Consider the following 16,856-nt stretch of genomic DNA (forward strand, 5'->3'; position numbering starts at 1 on the left):
TTTTAAAACAATCTGCGCTTAAAAAAAAATACAAGTTATGGCGAAACGTAAGAAATGTAATAATAAAAGAAGGCATTATTACTACTGTGCAGCCAAGAAACATAATACGTTAAAATTATGGAACGTTAAGAATACCGAAAGATGGTAAAAAAACAAAGTGTGCTGTAATTATTTTTCGAGATAAATTTCCGTGCAGCTGCTTCGTGATTTAAATGAATAATTTAAAATTATTAATTTTGTTCGGATTTCCAAAAGTATAATTTTCTAATGGATCTTATGCACAGCACCTCCTAATAAGCGTATTGTTTCAACGGGCGTGTTGCAATTCATTTCACAAATCTCGTTGTTTTAGCAAATGACGGTAAAAACATTCTAATATAAAGTGAATGTGTTATTGGAAGGACGCGCGGGGCTTGCGATTATCCCACTACAATGTCAGAGTGCGGCAAAGGTTTAATTTCGGCTTTTACTTTGTCCTGAGGAAGACGTCAAACTATAAAATAAACAAAAATAATAGCAGCGGCTTTGGACTCGGCCCATTATGGCACGTTACTCGGATTAGCAAAAAGCGTATTCGACGTAGGTGTGTGCGTACATACACATATTATGTGTTCTTATGTATGACCTCTGAAAATTCTATAAAAAAAAAAATCCACACAGCTAAAAAATATATCAGTCCAAAACATTCTACGCTTTTAATGCTTTTGTAAAAATTACAGTACCGTCGTCGATCCGTGGAAATTGTCGCAGACTACATGAAAATGTGTAAACACATTTGCGTTATACTCTCTTTATAATTAGCCAAACGTGACACGATAAACGAGTCGAATAAATTCAACACGTATATAATTGGAGATATTCAGATGTTTTTCAACGGCCTTCGTCTAGAAGTGCATTGCGATTTTATACGCTTTCGAAAAACCGTTCACCGAATTGTAACAACAAATTGTGGACACTATAAACACGAATGGTGGTTTGTCAGTTAGAGTATTAAGTTTTAGCTTCTCCAGTAAAATCGAACGCGTTTTTAAAGAAATTGTGAAAATAAATATGTTAGCTTGATTTTGCAGATAACGCCGGAGAATAAATTTTAAATAAATGATTCACGGGAATTAATGGAACGTCATGGTCATATTTTTTAATACGGTTTTTTATCGATTAAATGTTTGTTTTATTTGCCGTGTTTATAAATACTAAGAATGCACTGTAAAAAATGATATATTATCGCAAAATGGAACAAAACACTACAACAAAAATGTAAAGTAGTGTGTTAAAATTCAAGTTTAAAAGTTGCACTTAAAGTCGTCTACACGGTTCAAGATTGCAAAAACAGAATGAAAGAATACACAAACAATACTGTATAAATAATATCCTTAGAAATGTTTTGAAGGTATAAATTCTATTAATTACGTTTAACAGTTTTTCCCTTTGTGGCCGCGTGACGTGGAATCCAATTACGCTTTTGATGGTTTTAAGGTTATTGTTATTAACGGAGCAGAATACGAGAAATAAACGATTAGTAGCCTTTTTACGAATTACTCGACCCGACCGCCTTATTAAAAATTGCGTGATGGGGTTCGGATTTTTTAAGTGCGTTTTATCTCTAATGTTTTTTCTATCGCCGTACATAAACGACGTAAAGACAAAAACAGCCATACTCGGTGACGACACGAGGACGTTCTTAAGAGGGTAAACAAAGTCGAAGAGGAGTTACACTTTATCCGACCCATTACCGGTGCAAAGAATGGCAAGTATGACTACAAATAATAAATGATTGCAGTAGCTGTTATATATACGAGAAAAACAAACGTTGTGTCGGTTACTAGAACAATAAGGTGTAACAAAAGAAGACTCGGCAAACAAATTTTTCTAGCCTCTCGGAAAAACGACCTACTTTATATGGGTAATCTACAGCCGTGATTATCTGCTTAAGCTATTGGATTTACTTTGCTACCAGTGCGTTTTAAAAAGTAGTAAGTTTCGTCGAACACACAACAGAGATAACCAAACCCGGCCGGGTGCGCATAAGTCCTATTAACGGTTCGATAAGTTTGGAGAATAGCATTAGACGGGGCCCGGGCTGGCGTTGATGAATTATTTTACAAAGGAGAACGCAGCGCAGCCGTGACGGCGCCGATTTTGACAGTCTTTTTCAAATTCACACCAACTCGTTAAATTGGAAACGAGAAAAAGTGTTTACCGAAATTTCCAACGAACTTCGGCGGGTCGGTCCTTTTGAAATTAATGGCTGAAATCTGCGACGGCTCGATTTGGCCGATCGGTGCTGCTGTTGTTGTTGTTGTTGTTGTTGTTGTTACTATTTGCTGACGCGTAATGCGTATTTATTTAACAAATTACTTTTTCTACCGAGTTTTAAGCGCACGGCCGTTATAAAATAATTTAAATCGAAACGTCCAAAACGAACACTGCTCTGACGGTATAAATAAATTTCGGTTCGGATAAAAAAAAATAAATCTCCTCTTTTAATTCGGATTCGCGCGGCACAATCAATAGACGTTTGCGGGCGGCCGCGAGCCCATCGAAACTCTTTTCAACGAATTCTTTCAAATGTTATTTATACGCGTTCACCATCGGCGGCGAATGATTACGGTTTACATCAGCGGCGGGCGTAGCGCACGCTGTGACTGCGAAGGTCACGCGTATGGACAGCAAGACAAAGGATACGCGTAGAACAGTAATCGAGTAGGCAACCATCGGAAAATCCAAGAATGAATTGTCGACCGAGAATTATTCAAAATAGCAAATTTCCCACAAACGCGCGTCGTACAACGATTGAATTTGATTCCAGTTACGCTGATCAGCTACTCTGATCGGAACGGGAGGACAACGGGGACGGGAACTGTGCCCAGGAAATTGATCACTTTCGTTCGATGATGCTTAGCTGCTGCTATTCGAGTTCTTTTCTCGTTTTGCACCGCACGAGTTCGTGTCTGCTCGTCGTCTAACGATTTATTGCTGGCCTCAATCAACGTCATTTTTGTGGGTTTTTTAAAGCTACTACAAATTTATGCGTAGATAAATATACACGCCGTTTTTTTTATCCTTTTTCGAGTAAATAAAAGAATGGAAATTCGCCGTTTCGATAGCGAAAACACATACTTGCAGCACGGAAAAGCTTTGCGCGAGCAACTTCATTTTATATCCGACACTAAACACTAAAGTATATTTCGTACATAGAAAAATACGCTGAAAATCGAGTGCTGTAATAAAGGTATTACTATTTTGCTTGTTGCCTCCTAATGTCAAAGTAATCACTGTTTACTCGCATGACGTTTACACTGAATATAATAGGGTTTATAAATTATTTAATACCTATGAATGGGAATATATCCTTGTACAAGTTTCACCGATATAAGTTTTGCTGCAGTTTATTTTTTATAATTTTGTGTAACTACGAGGGGTCTTTATGGTTCATTAAAAAAAAAGGGAGTTGTGATTTCATTTGGGTTTCAAGATTATATTAATTTATTGTCATCGTGTTGGAAAATTAGAGTCGAAACATTCCGAAGACGTATATAAATATGCTGAAAATGGGCGTTTACTATGTGCTTTTGAATGCGATCAAAGTATGTATGATGAAAAGCCAGAAAATTATATGAATATATATGTATAATTCTTCATTTATTATTTTTTATAAATAAAAAGTAATTTATTCACTTTCAGTAAACAAAATGAAGCGTTGGCTGTAAATTTTAACTAAATTATACCTACATCAAAAAACTATTACTAGTTTGTGGATTTCAATTTTCTTACCTTCAGTCTGTCGATGTTAAAAATATTGAACACAAAATTTAAGTGACATATTTTCAATAAGCTGCGGTGGTTAACTCTAATGGCAAACACGCGCTCTGTTAAAATATCATCCAATAAAGTTCTTACACGTAAAGAATATTTATTTCTTGTTAAATTTTTACTGACTCATTCACATGCTGTTGAAATATTTTTCGGCCATTCCAAGTTGTAAGACTTGTCAGCTAGGCAAAATTATCAGTATATTTCTCATAGTTTACATAACTTTTAAATACATTTTAATGCCTCGGGTTAGTTACATTATTAATTGACGTTTATGTTTACAGTGAACTATTTTTACCCAGCAATGTTGTGGCCAAAAAAGAATAGTAATAGTTTTGGCACTGTTTGAAAGTGTTTGTATTTATATAGTCATCACTTATTTTACCTATTATTCCCAGTAGGACAATAAGTTAATCACGAGAGATTTTTACGATTAAATGTTACAAATTTGTGTCATATTAATGTGTCGAAAGTCGAAAAACAAAGATAAAATATATTCACAGTGAATATTTAAATTTTATTTTCAAAATGGGATGATTAAATTTAAATTAATAAGAAAAAAACTGTATAAAAAATAAGTTTTCGACGCATTTTTAACCACGAAGCTTCAGGCAACTGAATTGGTTGCATTACTTAATGGAGAAAAAAATTATTTTTCATTGAACTTTCGTTAGTTTCTGAAAATAAATTTTTCTTGCAATAAGCAATTATATTTTATCTACAAAGTTTTCACGTGACCAAATTTGTGTGGGTGGAAGAATAAAAAAAAATCAAAGCTAATATTTCAAAGAAATGTGATCAACAAACGAAATTATTTTAAAACCGATAAGTTTACTTGACAGGTATATAAGAAAGAGTCGAGAGAGATTTTGGTAAATTAGACGTGGGAGATTTAGATTGAGATTTACATTGAGTGTGTGAAAATTATGAAATCTCAATAAACCATTTTACTGAGAGTTTCATTATATGGACTAAACATTGTTGAAAGACGTTAAACGTTCTTAAAGTTTATGAAACGATCAGAATTTGTTCGTTAAGAGTTTAAGACAAGTAAAAACAAGATAACATTCTCTAAATGAAAACGCTTTTCATACAAAATGAAAGTAGTATTCGTTCACATCCTTTTACCTGGCAATAAACTTTTGTATATACATTTTTTATAATTAAACGATTAAATGTATTAAAAGTTTAAATTCGTTACTTATATAAATGATTAGTAATAATAATTAATAGGTATTAATTGTTCAAAATGATTTATACATAATGATTAAATAATTGAACATCAATGAACTTAAAAAACTGAATGTAACTATAATAAAATAAAAAATTTTATTTCAAAAGTTCGAAAGTAATAGACAATTCGACATTTTCTGCTAATACTTGAATAATAAAGCATAATGTGATGAGAGAATTTATATGACAAATACTTAGAGACTAGTAGTGTTACTATTAAAAATATCATGGAATGGTTATAAGTCTTACAATAGTAAAATATCATAATATACTTTAATAATCAGTTTTAAAGTAAGTACTTTTGATGTCATAAAATGAGGCGTTAGGAATGTAATAAAAAGAAAAAATTAGGATATAAATTTATACTCGGGCCAAATGTCTTTTATTTTATTATAAACGTCGAAGAATAGTTTTCTATGACTCGACAAAAAATGAATTAAAAACAAAAAATATTGGTGCAATTTTTTAATAATTTTATTAGTTACCTTAAACTTTATAAAAAGTTTTATTAAAACTTTATAAGAACTAATTTGGTAACATTTTACTAACATGACGATCAGTGGTGAGATGTAATGTTATTAACACTTCACCAAAACGTTAGTAAGCTTCTCTGTAGTTTTCAATATTTATACATGAAGTTGATGGAAACTATTTTAAGATTATATCGGATTAGTATTGGTGTAATTTTTTTTTCGTAATAATTCAAAATAAATTTTATTTTAAAAATGCCAAAAATTACTTATAAACAAAAGAGAAAAATGTTTACTAAATTTTACCATTGTTATTCGTATATCTGCTTAATATTTAAATTCTCATTAATTTTTGTAGGCCAAACATACTAGAAGAGAAGCCAAACATTCTAATGTTCGACAGTGTATATCATACGGTCGAGTATAATTTTGAGAACAATCAGTAATTATTAGCTATGTGCCAAATACGTATATAGTCCTCTAAATTTCTTTGATATAAAAAATAACAAGTAAACAAATTAACCCAGAGAAAAACCAATCGCCTATCATGACAAGCACAGACATATTAAGAATTCTACAATGAATGTAAAGCGTAAGCAATTGAATAAAAATAAAAGGACAAAAAATGGTTTATAAAGTGTTTTGGTAAAATATTGAGAGTTAAAATTTTTAATATAATTGATTAAATAATGTAATAATTTTCGAGCAATTTGTTCGACTTTAATTTAATTTAACTACATTGTAATTGGTTAAATAACTGATACTCATTACAATATCAAATTACTTAACTATAAAAATATAAAAATAAATAATAATCTCTATAAAAAAGGAGTATCTACATATTGCCTAAAAAAACAAAATACATCAACTAATTGTAATATACTGTTTTATGAGAGGAGCTATAAATGTTTAACCGTCCAAGAATTTTTATCCTAAAATTTTCTAACCTTCAATGTTTTATCAAAAAAATACTTTAGAAGTTATTTATTTTTTAATCATTATTTATATTCAATATACACTTGTTTATTTTTTTTTTTAATGAATTACGAAAATGATTCATTAACCAAAAGTTCGATGGAACTCTTCTACATCAATATAAATGAAAAAAAATCAATATTACCATTATCATTCAATTTCAGACATTATCTTCATAAAAAAGATAATTTCAACTAAAAAAATTGGATTCTTTTATAGTAATGTATAAGATTGTTTGTATTTGTTTTTACATCACGAATGACATAAATTTTTTTGTGATGCATTAAGTGAATGAATCAGAGTTTTTTTTTCAACCTTTAATTTAAAACTAATATTTTTCCTCGGAACCTATAAGGAATCATGTTAAAACAAACCAAATTGATAAGAATGTTTGACGAAGTATTTTTTTTTTCAATAAAACATTGACATACGGCGTCATTTCCACAGTGTATATCCCCTGGGAAAGCCGTTTTCATCAGGCCACAAAGCAGTAACACGATCCAGGCCATTGGGAAAATACTCGACTATATACTGGCTACTCAGTCTTTGTATTAGAGTACAAAATTCAGAGTATTCGTAAAATGCGTTCAATTACTTGTTTGTCTTATTTATTTTTTATTCGAAAGAGAAATCAAACGAAACACGTCTGAATGAAAGATAAAAACTGGAAAACTTTATTTTAAAGAATTCTATTAAAGATTTATTAAAAAAAAATATATCAAATTACAAGATGAAAATGGACGTATTTTAAGGCCATTAAATTGACCTCATATTAATCACAATCATTAAAAGTCGTTTTAATAGGCTGATGGTTTATAGTTAAAATTAAATAGAGTGATTCTGTAACAAAATTAATAATATAGTTTGGGGGAAAAACCATAATTTCCATTTATTTTTTAATGTAAATTAAACATACCACCCGCCTTATAAATTACTCTTGAATATAATTGTTTAGTTTAAATAAATTAATGACAGTCTAGTCTTTTTCCTGGGCTCAACAATTTACAACGGAAACAAATAAACATTAAATGTTCATCCCCTGCAGCAGTCTATGACAAATAATTACAATTGTTTATTATGTTTGAGATCAATATTGATTTAGGATAAAAAAATAATAATAAAAATAAGGGGTTTGTTGTAATATTAAAACTGAAAATGTCGAAACATAGATATATGCTTTTTTTTTAACATACCACATTACTGAATTGTGAACACAATGTTATGTTTATTCAAACAATGCAAATTATGTTAGTAGACATTATGAAGAACGATATCACCAATGTGCAGTCTGGAAGTGGTAAATCTTAACGATAAGTGTTTTGTCTAGTCAACTGACGGTTTTTTAATAATAAATGTTAACATCACCGATCAATTTTTATTAACTTGAGCAAATAAAAAAACACTGTTTTAAGTTGTAAAATTAAAAATATCTCACGTATAAGCAAACTATCATGTTTAATAATATTGCCTGATCCGTTTTTATAAAGAAAATGTTTGATGTTATGAATATTTTAACACATCAAGTAGCTAATTTAGACAATATCATGATGATACAATATACGAAAAAATTCTCCGTTAAAATCAACAAGTGCATTGCCACAATATGTCCAATAAACTTTTTACTAAACAAATCACAGATTAAATTAGCAAATATTTTGTACAGTTAATAAAAAAATTACTATTTATTTAATAAAAGTATAATAAATGATGCATATTGATAGAAATTTTGTTAATTTTACCAACCAGTGTTTTCATTATATTATTATCCTTTGATGTGATAATTCCTCACTCTGCTCGTTATCTTTTTAAACTTTCTGTTAGCCTTGAAAATAGCACATTCGTGTTAATGTTTCCATAATGTTCGGTAAATAAAGAAACAGGCTAATTATTACAAACAACGAGAACAATAGAAACCCGTGTCCTTATTACTGAACACACTATACATTTTAATGCGTTTCCATTTGTAACGACTAAAAATTTATTTTTTGACAACACGTTGTTGAAGTCCAAAGTTACCGTTCGAAACACTCTCCGTTTAAGCCAACCGCAATTTATTCGATCAACCCAACAAACTAGTGGGTGTAGGTGATGAGAGGGAGAGGCCGACTAAAAGACCGGGAAAGGGTCGGAGGGGCAAAGCAAGATCGGATAACGAAATACAAGCTCGTTAGCAACAACTTTGTTGCGACGAGCTTTGCACGTTTAGGCTATGAATATAATTATTCGTACAACATTTCCGGCATTCCTTTTAACTAGGTCACCTGATTTGGCGCCCTGTAGTCCCTACACTTGTCGCAATGACACGATTTGTGCATCAACGCACCATGTCTATTGTAATAGTTATATAAAATTATATTGTTTCAACTTTGTGTAACAATTGTATGGCGACTTCAAATAGCTGATGAGAAATTATATTTTGCTTGTCAGCAGTCGCTGTTCGCTTTTGTTCGTCTTTTATACAGAGGCATTTTTTATTTGTTTTCGGAGAAAATAATACATCAATTTCCTTTGCTTTACTACAAAATTTTCGTGACCCACGTGAATGTGTTATTAATCATTCGATGTTTTTACCATGTTAATTGCTCACTGTAATCGTCATAATCTGAGTCAAAAAGGGTGTAGTAATGTAAAAAAACTGCCTATTTATAACTGCACTATTGGGATTTCTATCGTTTTTATTACAGTAAAATGTTTAACCTGTTATAGAGGTACAATTTTCATATCTACTAATATATGATTTTAGTTTACATCAGGTAAATCTGTTCTCTTGATTATCGTTTGGTATTTTATTTAAATCCACCCCTTTAGCTACCCCTCATAAAATTATGTTTTTGTATAATTTTAGGAATAAACATAGGAAGGGCAATTTAACGACTAGCGATAAACCAATAAACAAATATGTTTATAACATTTTCATACAGAGACAATGGCTGCATATCATATTCGATAATTTATAACTACTCTTATTTTTTAATTGAATTTATAATATACAGGGTGTTCAGTAAATAAGGAAACGAATTTCTATTGTACTCATTGTTTGTAACAATTTAACTGTTTCCTAACTTACTGAACATTCTGTATAATTTTTTATGCATAAAAAACCCAACGAGTAAGACACGCATACATTTTTTGGAATACAACTATTTATTTGACAGTAAAAATTAAGCTATTTTGAAAAAAAAAATGCATATATATATATATATAATGTATATATATATATATCACATTTTTATGTAGGTAATTTCATTCAGAGTGTAATACTTCAAATAATAATTTATATTTAAAGATTATAGTTTATTATAGCTTTTTAAATATGAGTTTTATTCAACAATAAAATTTTAATGTTTTTTTACTTATTTGGGATTTGGATTATATGTCATTGTTAAGTAGATAACAAATACACTTATCTAAAAAAAAATCAACCCGTTTTAATTGTCAAAAAAAGTAAAAATTTAGTTTTAAGTGAAATCAATAAACTTTTAAGAGTAAAATACTAAAGACATTTTTATTTGAATATGTAATGATAAATTCAATCCAAAAGTGAAATAAACGTTAATATATAATAGTTGAAAAAAAAATCGTACATGTATATATTCTGTTTCAGATTTTTTATTTGTAAAATTGAGAAAAAATTGAAAATATTATTTTAGAGTTTCATTTTAACTTTTACTATTTTGCGTGTAATTCTATTAAATTCTGCTATATGTAAAAAATATTTAAATATAAAATATATTGGTATATTCGTGAATAATACTATTGTGTTGAACGATTTTTTATTTGTAATATTGTATTTTTATGAAATCATAGAGTAAAGAAAATTTGAACTAGAGAAAGAAGCACTAAAACAATAAATTAAAGAAATAAAAGCATAAATCATACTTATGAACACATAAAGAAAAATAAATAAAACAAAACCAATAAGTATATGTTTTAATTGTTGTGTCCTATAAAGAATATAAGTTTTTGTATTTTATTCATCATTAACATGATTGATTTATTGTTGACCACTAGATTTCTTCAGAAAATAATAATAATTCATAATACTTTATTTTGCTTATTTAAGTTTTTATTTATTTCTCGATTTTCGAGTGATTAAATATTTTTTAGATCTATCCTTTATCCAACAACTAGGTAAAATCGCGTTAAGTATATAAAAAAAAACCCTTAAATAGACCGTATAAGAATCATAACAAGAGATAACAGGATATTATCTATCTTAAAAAAAAAAAAAATTATCTAAAACAATTTTAAGTATAGTAAGTCAAATAAATAAAACTCTATTTTTTAATGTATTTTTATACATTGATTATAATAACGGTAGTAGATTGCACAATCACAGAATTAATTAAAAGAATTTTATAAAAGCAAGTGTTTGTTACATTATGTTTAATAGATTCAAAAGTTAATTAGCATAAAAGTAAGCCCATAACAGCAAAGAATATTTGTTTGCATCCATCATAAAACTTATTCAACTGTATAGTATGAAAACGTCAAATCATATTTTTCACTTGAAAAAGATTTTCCCTACATTTGTGTACACATCTCATTAAGTTTATAGACATTAAACTAGCAATAATAATTTTCAAGTCTACTCAAAATATCTTGTTCAATTAAAAAAAAAAAAATTATTTAAAAAAATTTCTTAATTCATTTAAATAGTGTAACAAATAATCAAGCAGTGTTAATACGATTATACAAGATTAAGAATCTTATAATAACAATACCTAATAAATGTGTTATCGTTAATTTTTAGTAATAGGCACTGAAATTATATGATTCTGGCTAAAAAATATTTCTAAGATACATTTTGCTGATTGGCAACGTAACTATTCAAAAATCAACTGTAGAACAGTTGGAAAATTTACTGTCACTTTGTGATTTTTCGTTGTTGAAGTATATTAAATTGCGTACTTAATTTTTTTTTACTATAAAATCTTCAGCTGTTATAATTTGTATGTCGCTATGGATTTCGTATCAAAATCGTCCAGGTTTGAATATAACTACGAGGAAATGTTGGCTTTGTCTTGTGATTGTAATTTCTGCGGCAGAAAAATGCCTACAGAAGCTTCATTGAGGAATCACATCGAGTATAAACATTGTAGATCTCAGTACACGGATGCACTTAGTTTTGCAACTTCCGGGGGGTTGAGTGATATGTCCTCGGGATCAAAAGTCAGTGGTCCAGTGGAAACGTTGGAAAAAACGTTTGCTTGTAATTATTGCGGTATGTCTTTCATAACGGAGACACAACTTTGGGAACACGTCGAATCAGATCACCGCAATCCTCGAGAAACACTGAAATGTAAGATACCAGGTTGTGGTGGTGTCTTCTACGATCCAGTATCCATTCAGGATCATATCCGTTATCACTTGATACGCAATTTAATGTGCCAAACTTGTGGTGAATATTTCATGTCGCGCTCTTCATTGCGCATACACAAGGCGAATAATCACAAAAGTTCGGACAAACACATATGCAATGCTTGCTGTCAAATTTATGACACTCTTAAGGCGTTGCAACATCATCGGTGTTTTATGCATCGCATAGCTCTGAAATCGGTGCCTCGCGTTATAGATACGCATCAACGTGTAAAACGTAAGATTAAAGGACCACGGTGGCAAAGAAAGCAACAAATAATCGCATTTTTAGCGAAGATCAATAACAACTCAAAAGTTGTTACTAAACAGATCGACGACAAAGGAGTCGTAAACACTCAATTGTCTGGAAAATCGGATATTCAGCCCGGACTTAAATCCGAACAGTTTCAATTTCTGCCACCGCCGGCCATTAAAAATATCGCTTGTAGTTCATGTGATGAAAAGTTTGAGAGCACAAATGCTCTTCAGCAACATTTGCATGAAGTGCTTGACTTTTGCGGCAACACCATGTTGGTTTCTTCAAAAATCACTAGACTCGTTGCATAGACCAACAAAAATCCATTTATGTTTTGATATCTTCCTTTTGAGTATACAATAATGCTCGAGATTTGCTATTTAATTTTTTTTAAATAACTTATTTAAATGTTTCAACTAGTTATTTTCGCGATTTACAGTTATTTTAATATGTTTTATAATCACTTTAATTCTTTTGTTCATTGTATTATTGAATATGTTCAATTTTTTCTTATAAATGGTAAAAATTTTAAGACATTTTTGCAATGCTATGTATTTTTATTAAGATTGGTAATTCTATATTAAATTTATTACAAAAAACTAATTTTTAAAGTCTTTTTAGTATGATTTTGAATAAAATAAAAAAAGAAAACGTTCTTAAGACTTATATTAAAATTAAAATTGTAAAACTCCAAATTTTATTGAAAAAACCTAAAATATCAGTGTTTTATCAAACCCAAAAACCCACTAGATTTCTATCAACCTATTGCCCGGTTAGTTTTTTCTAAAATAACCGGCTTCAATAATAATTATATTCATTGCTTAAACAATTATTATTTTTTATATTGATAGACGTAATAGTCTTTAAACTTGCATCCGTAATAAAATATTGTATTTTATAAATTTTCATATTTTTAAATACCAATTACAATTAATATAATAAGCAAATTTTTTATTTTCTAATGGAAACTCCAATTTATTTATACCAGCAAATGTATTCATTTGATTAAACAGTTTTATTTTATTTATATCTTTATAATAGTTGAAAATGTATTAGTGCTAATCATATATTTATTATATTAATAATAAAGATTCTTTGTTGACTTGCTTTAAATCTTTATCCTATTATCATATTTGTATAAATTGGAAGCATTTATAGATTTATGACATGATAATATCTTTTAAAAATAAGTACGTTTTTCTGATTGCCTCAAAACTTAAAATATGTGCATTTAAAGTTTAGAGACACTCGTTGAAAATCAAATAATATAAAAACATTTTTTTAATGTTTTATATTATTTTATTTTATTCAAAATATTTATTTTTAAATGAATAAATTTAATAGTAATATTATTAATTATAAATCAGATAAAATAATTAAAAAAAGAATTGGGGTTGTCAGTTAAATAGAAAATTGATATGAATTTATGGTACACGAGATGATAACAGAAAATTAATTTTTCGTATTAAGCAACTCAATAAAAAACCATTATTGTTAGAAAAATCAAAGAATAATTAGTTCTAATATTTTCGAAATATTCCTTAAAATGTAGTTTAGAAATCTCCCTGCCTAGTTTGTTAAAAATGTCCTGAATGTTATTTTTTGGAGAGGTATTTAACTTATGAATTCCGTGAGAAAAGAAAGGAAAATGGCAGCATATTTTCATTGAATAATTTTGAAGAATAAAATTTATTTACAATTCCATAAGACTTTATTTATTTTAGTTTAATATCATTATATTATACTACTTTATTTACTTTATTAAAAGTGTCTTAAATTAAAAATCTATAACTTTATATTATCATAATTAACTTGATACTTGTCCTTTCTTACGATCGGTATGTTTTTATTTAACTCTATGTAGTTAAATGTTTAGAATTTTATTAATGATGACCGAAGAATAATAAAATATGTACAACGAAATTTTTCTTTTAAAGTTTAAATGATTATTCTTAAATTAATAATATAGTATTAAAGAAATGTATGCACTTATAATTATATTTTTAACGATACTAACCAATAAAGTGAACTATGAATAAAAATAGGTCTAAGAAATCAATTATTCCTATTTTTTAATTTGTTACAAATCTGCTACTTCGTGCATGGTAGGGATTTTATTATTTTAGTAATAAGTATTTACTACAGTATAATATCATAGTAATTCAGACAATTAATGAGTGTAATCTGGTGACCTAACGAATTGGGGTTCTATCAACAATTATTTTTCAAATCTTGTGTAGTAGAAATATTACTCATTTTTTTTTTTTTTTTGATTTGTGGAATTTTTTACTTTGACTCAAATAAACTTATGAAAAATAGTTATTGATAATAATATTTGACAGCGCATGTCCTTTATTAATTAATCACGAGAAAAATTTTTTATTGTAAAAGGAGTTTTTATGATTATTGGCAATACAAAGTGACCCGTTGACTATGTCTTACGGAATATTTTCAAGTATAGGATAAAATTTAATTTTTTTTTCAGAAGTTATGATCATTTTACATACTTAAATTAACAGAAAAAAATATAGCTCTATCCCCTCTTCTTTTTTCTTACAATTGTATCACCTTTAGTTTTATTAACGGAAACATACATGTTTTCCTTACAAACTAATAAGAAAACGACTGGTCGATAGTATCTTTAGAACCAGTATTTTGGAAATTATTAAAATTTCTATACCATGACGGGAGACGTAATGTAATTCACAAATAGTTTGAGATGAAAACAAACACACTCCCACTTTACGTTCAGTCTTTTCATTAAACTTCCAAAATACTGGTTCAAAAACAGTGTTTAAAACGTAACAGCTAAGTTCAAAGTTGTTGTCGACCAATCGTACTTCAAAAATTTAAATGATAAAATTTAGAGGAAAAATTTACTAATAGAACTAGGACAGTTCTATATTTTTTATGTTAATTTAAATATTTAAAATACTAATTAAGTTAGTTACTTCTGGAAAGAAGTTAGTGAGAGACATAATCAGTGAATCATTGAATATAATTTTTTTAGTAGCATATTTGAAAAATTCACACACTTCATTGATCATCATACTTTTCTTCTCTCTAATATTAATTTAAGAAACTATATGAATTTCATAATGCATAAATGGATACATTATTGAAATATATTAGAGAACTGTGAAAAAATGTGCACGGAAGTCAAATATATTTGCGCCCCAAACTAATGAACGCGGTATCACTGAAATAAATAAAATTAGGGTCAGAACTTCTATTACTCATACTTAATTCATTCACATAATACACAGCAAATTACATTTAATATGTTTATTTTTATACATTTTTGTTACTGTCAAACTCAGAATACTATAATTTGTGTCTTCTGTTAGCTAATTGTAAAAAAATCAATTTTTATACATGTAAAATAAAATAAATACCATCTCAATAGAATACAATGGTTTTTTTTAACCTAAAATTTTATCTTTAAACTTGAGTCTTCTTCTTTTTCCTTGTCTTTATCCCACCTACTTAAGGTCGGCCATTCTTACCTTTAAACTTAGGTAATTATTTATTTTTAAATACATAAATACTTTAAATAGAATTATTATAATTACAATTTAGTAGTTATAAAAATTTAATTATTCAGATTTATGTATACCTGCAGATCGAAAAGGCTAATAACAATGGCAATTGTAAATAGAAAAAATTCATATGGACTGATCATTTAGCCATTTGCTTGTATAAAGATATAATAAAACGTTTACTTCAATTATTGTGTCGAGAACGCAATTTATGTCGATACTGTGTGTACGCGCTTCTCTTTTTATCAATGTTTCAACAAAGGATTTTTGTTTACGTACATAAAACAGCAGGCGATTGTTAGAGAGTACAAATTGCCTTTGCTAAAAATGCTATCAACCTGTAAACAACGCTCGAGTCCCTGAGGTATTTATCTAGCCAACACTATTGTAGAAATATGATTTAAAAGCTCCTAGACGTGAATTCAATACAACTGTGGTTTGTGAAAAAATATGTGTTTAAAAAATACCATTAAATACATGTTTTATTATTTTAATTTTGAAATAATTAGTAATAAAATTGTTTTTATAACTTATGACATCGAGTAAATTAAAATTTTTTTTTTTTGATTAAACATTGTTTATAAACTCGTTTATTTATTTTAACCTCAAAAATAAGATTTAAAATATTTCCTTAGTGCAAGTTGATGACATTGTATCCCGACGCTTCGGGATCAATTCTCATATAACCTCAAAACTTGTCGCACTATTTCTACAGACTGCTGTTTAAAAATTATAATAGTAATTAAAGATAATTGTTGAATTTAATAATACTATGTATTACAAATAAAATATTTGACAAAAATTGCATTTAGTATACTTATCATGATTATGACTATAAATGTTTAAAATAAGAAATACAATGCTAAAAAATAAGATTTGATTAATTTCAAAATAAATTGAATTAAATAAAACAAAAAATATATTAACTTAATTTACCTGAAATTCAAGTTTGTATAGCACTGGATATTTTCGTCTTTGGTCGCAGTGTTTGACAAAACATTCTTTAGGAATTTTCTTATCACCTGATATTACTCCATTTGGTCCCACCGCTATAAAAGAAAATCAAACATTGTATTCAATTAATAAATAACTCTAATGAATTACTTGATGGAGTAAGCTATTCGAGAAAAAACTAAAATTATTTTGTTTGTGAAAAGAACAAATTGTATTCTCTATTTGAAAATTAACACAAACCTCTTTATTTTATAATTT

The 16,856-nt window shown here is 28.3% G+C and overlaps 1 protein-coding gene across 1 annotated transcript in view; it reads right to left on the reverse strand.

Moving 5' to 3' along the window:
- Positions 1 to 16,856, reverse strand: part of LOC126903600 (receptor-type tyrosine-protein phosphatase kappa) — a 77,505-nt gene that overhangs the window by 34,145 nt on the left and 26,504 nt on the right. Inside the window, exon 2 of the mRNA XM_050681885.1 lies at positions 16,581 to 16,693. Within this exon, the coding sequence (XP_050537842.1) occupies positions 16,581 to 16,693 (113 nt within the window). The remainder of the gene's footprint in view (positions 1 to 16,580; positions 16,694 to 16,856) is intronic.

This window comes from Daktulosphaira vitifoliae, unplaced genomic scaffold (genome assembly GCF_025091365.1).
Source record: "Daktulosphaira vitifoliae isolate Bord-2020 unplaced genomic scaffold, ASM2509136v1 Scaffold_4, whole genome shotgun sequence".
In the NCBI taxonomy this organism is placed as follows: Eukaryota; Metazoa; Arthropoda; class Insecta; order Hemiptera; family Phylloxeridae; genus Daktulosphaira; species Daktulosphaira vitifoliae.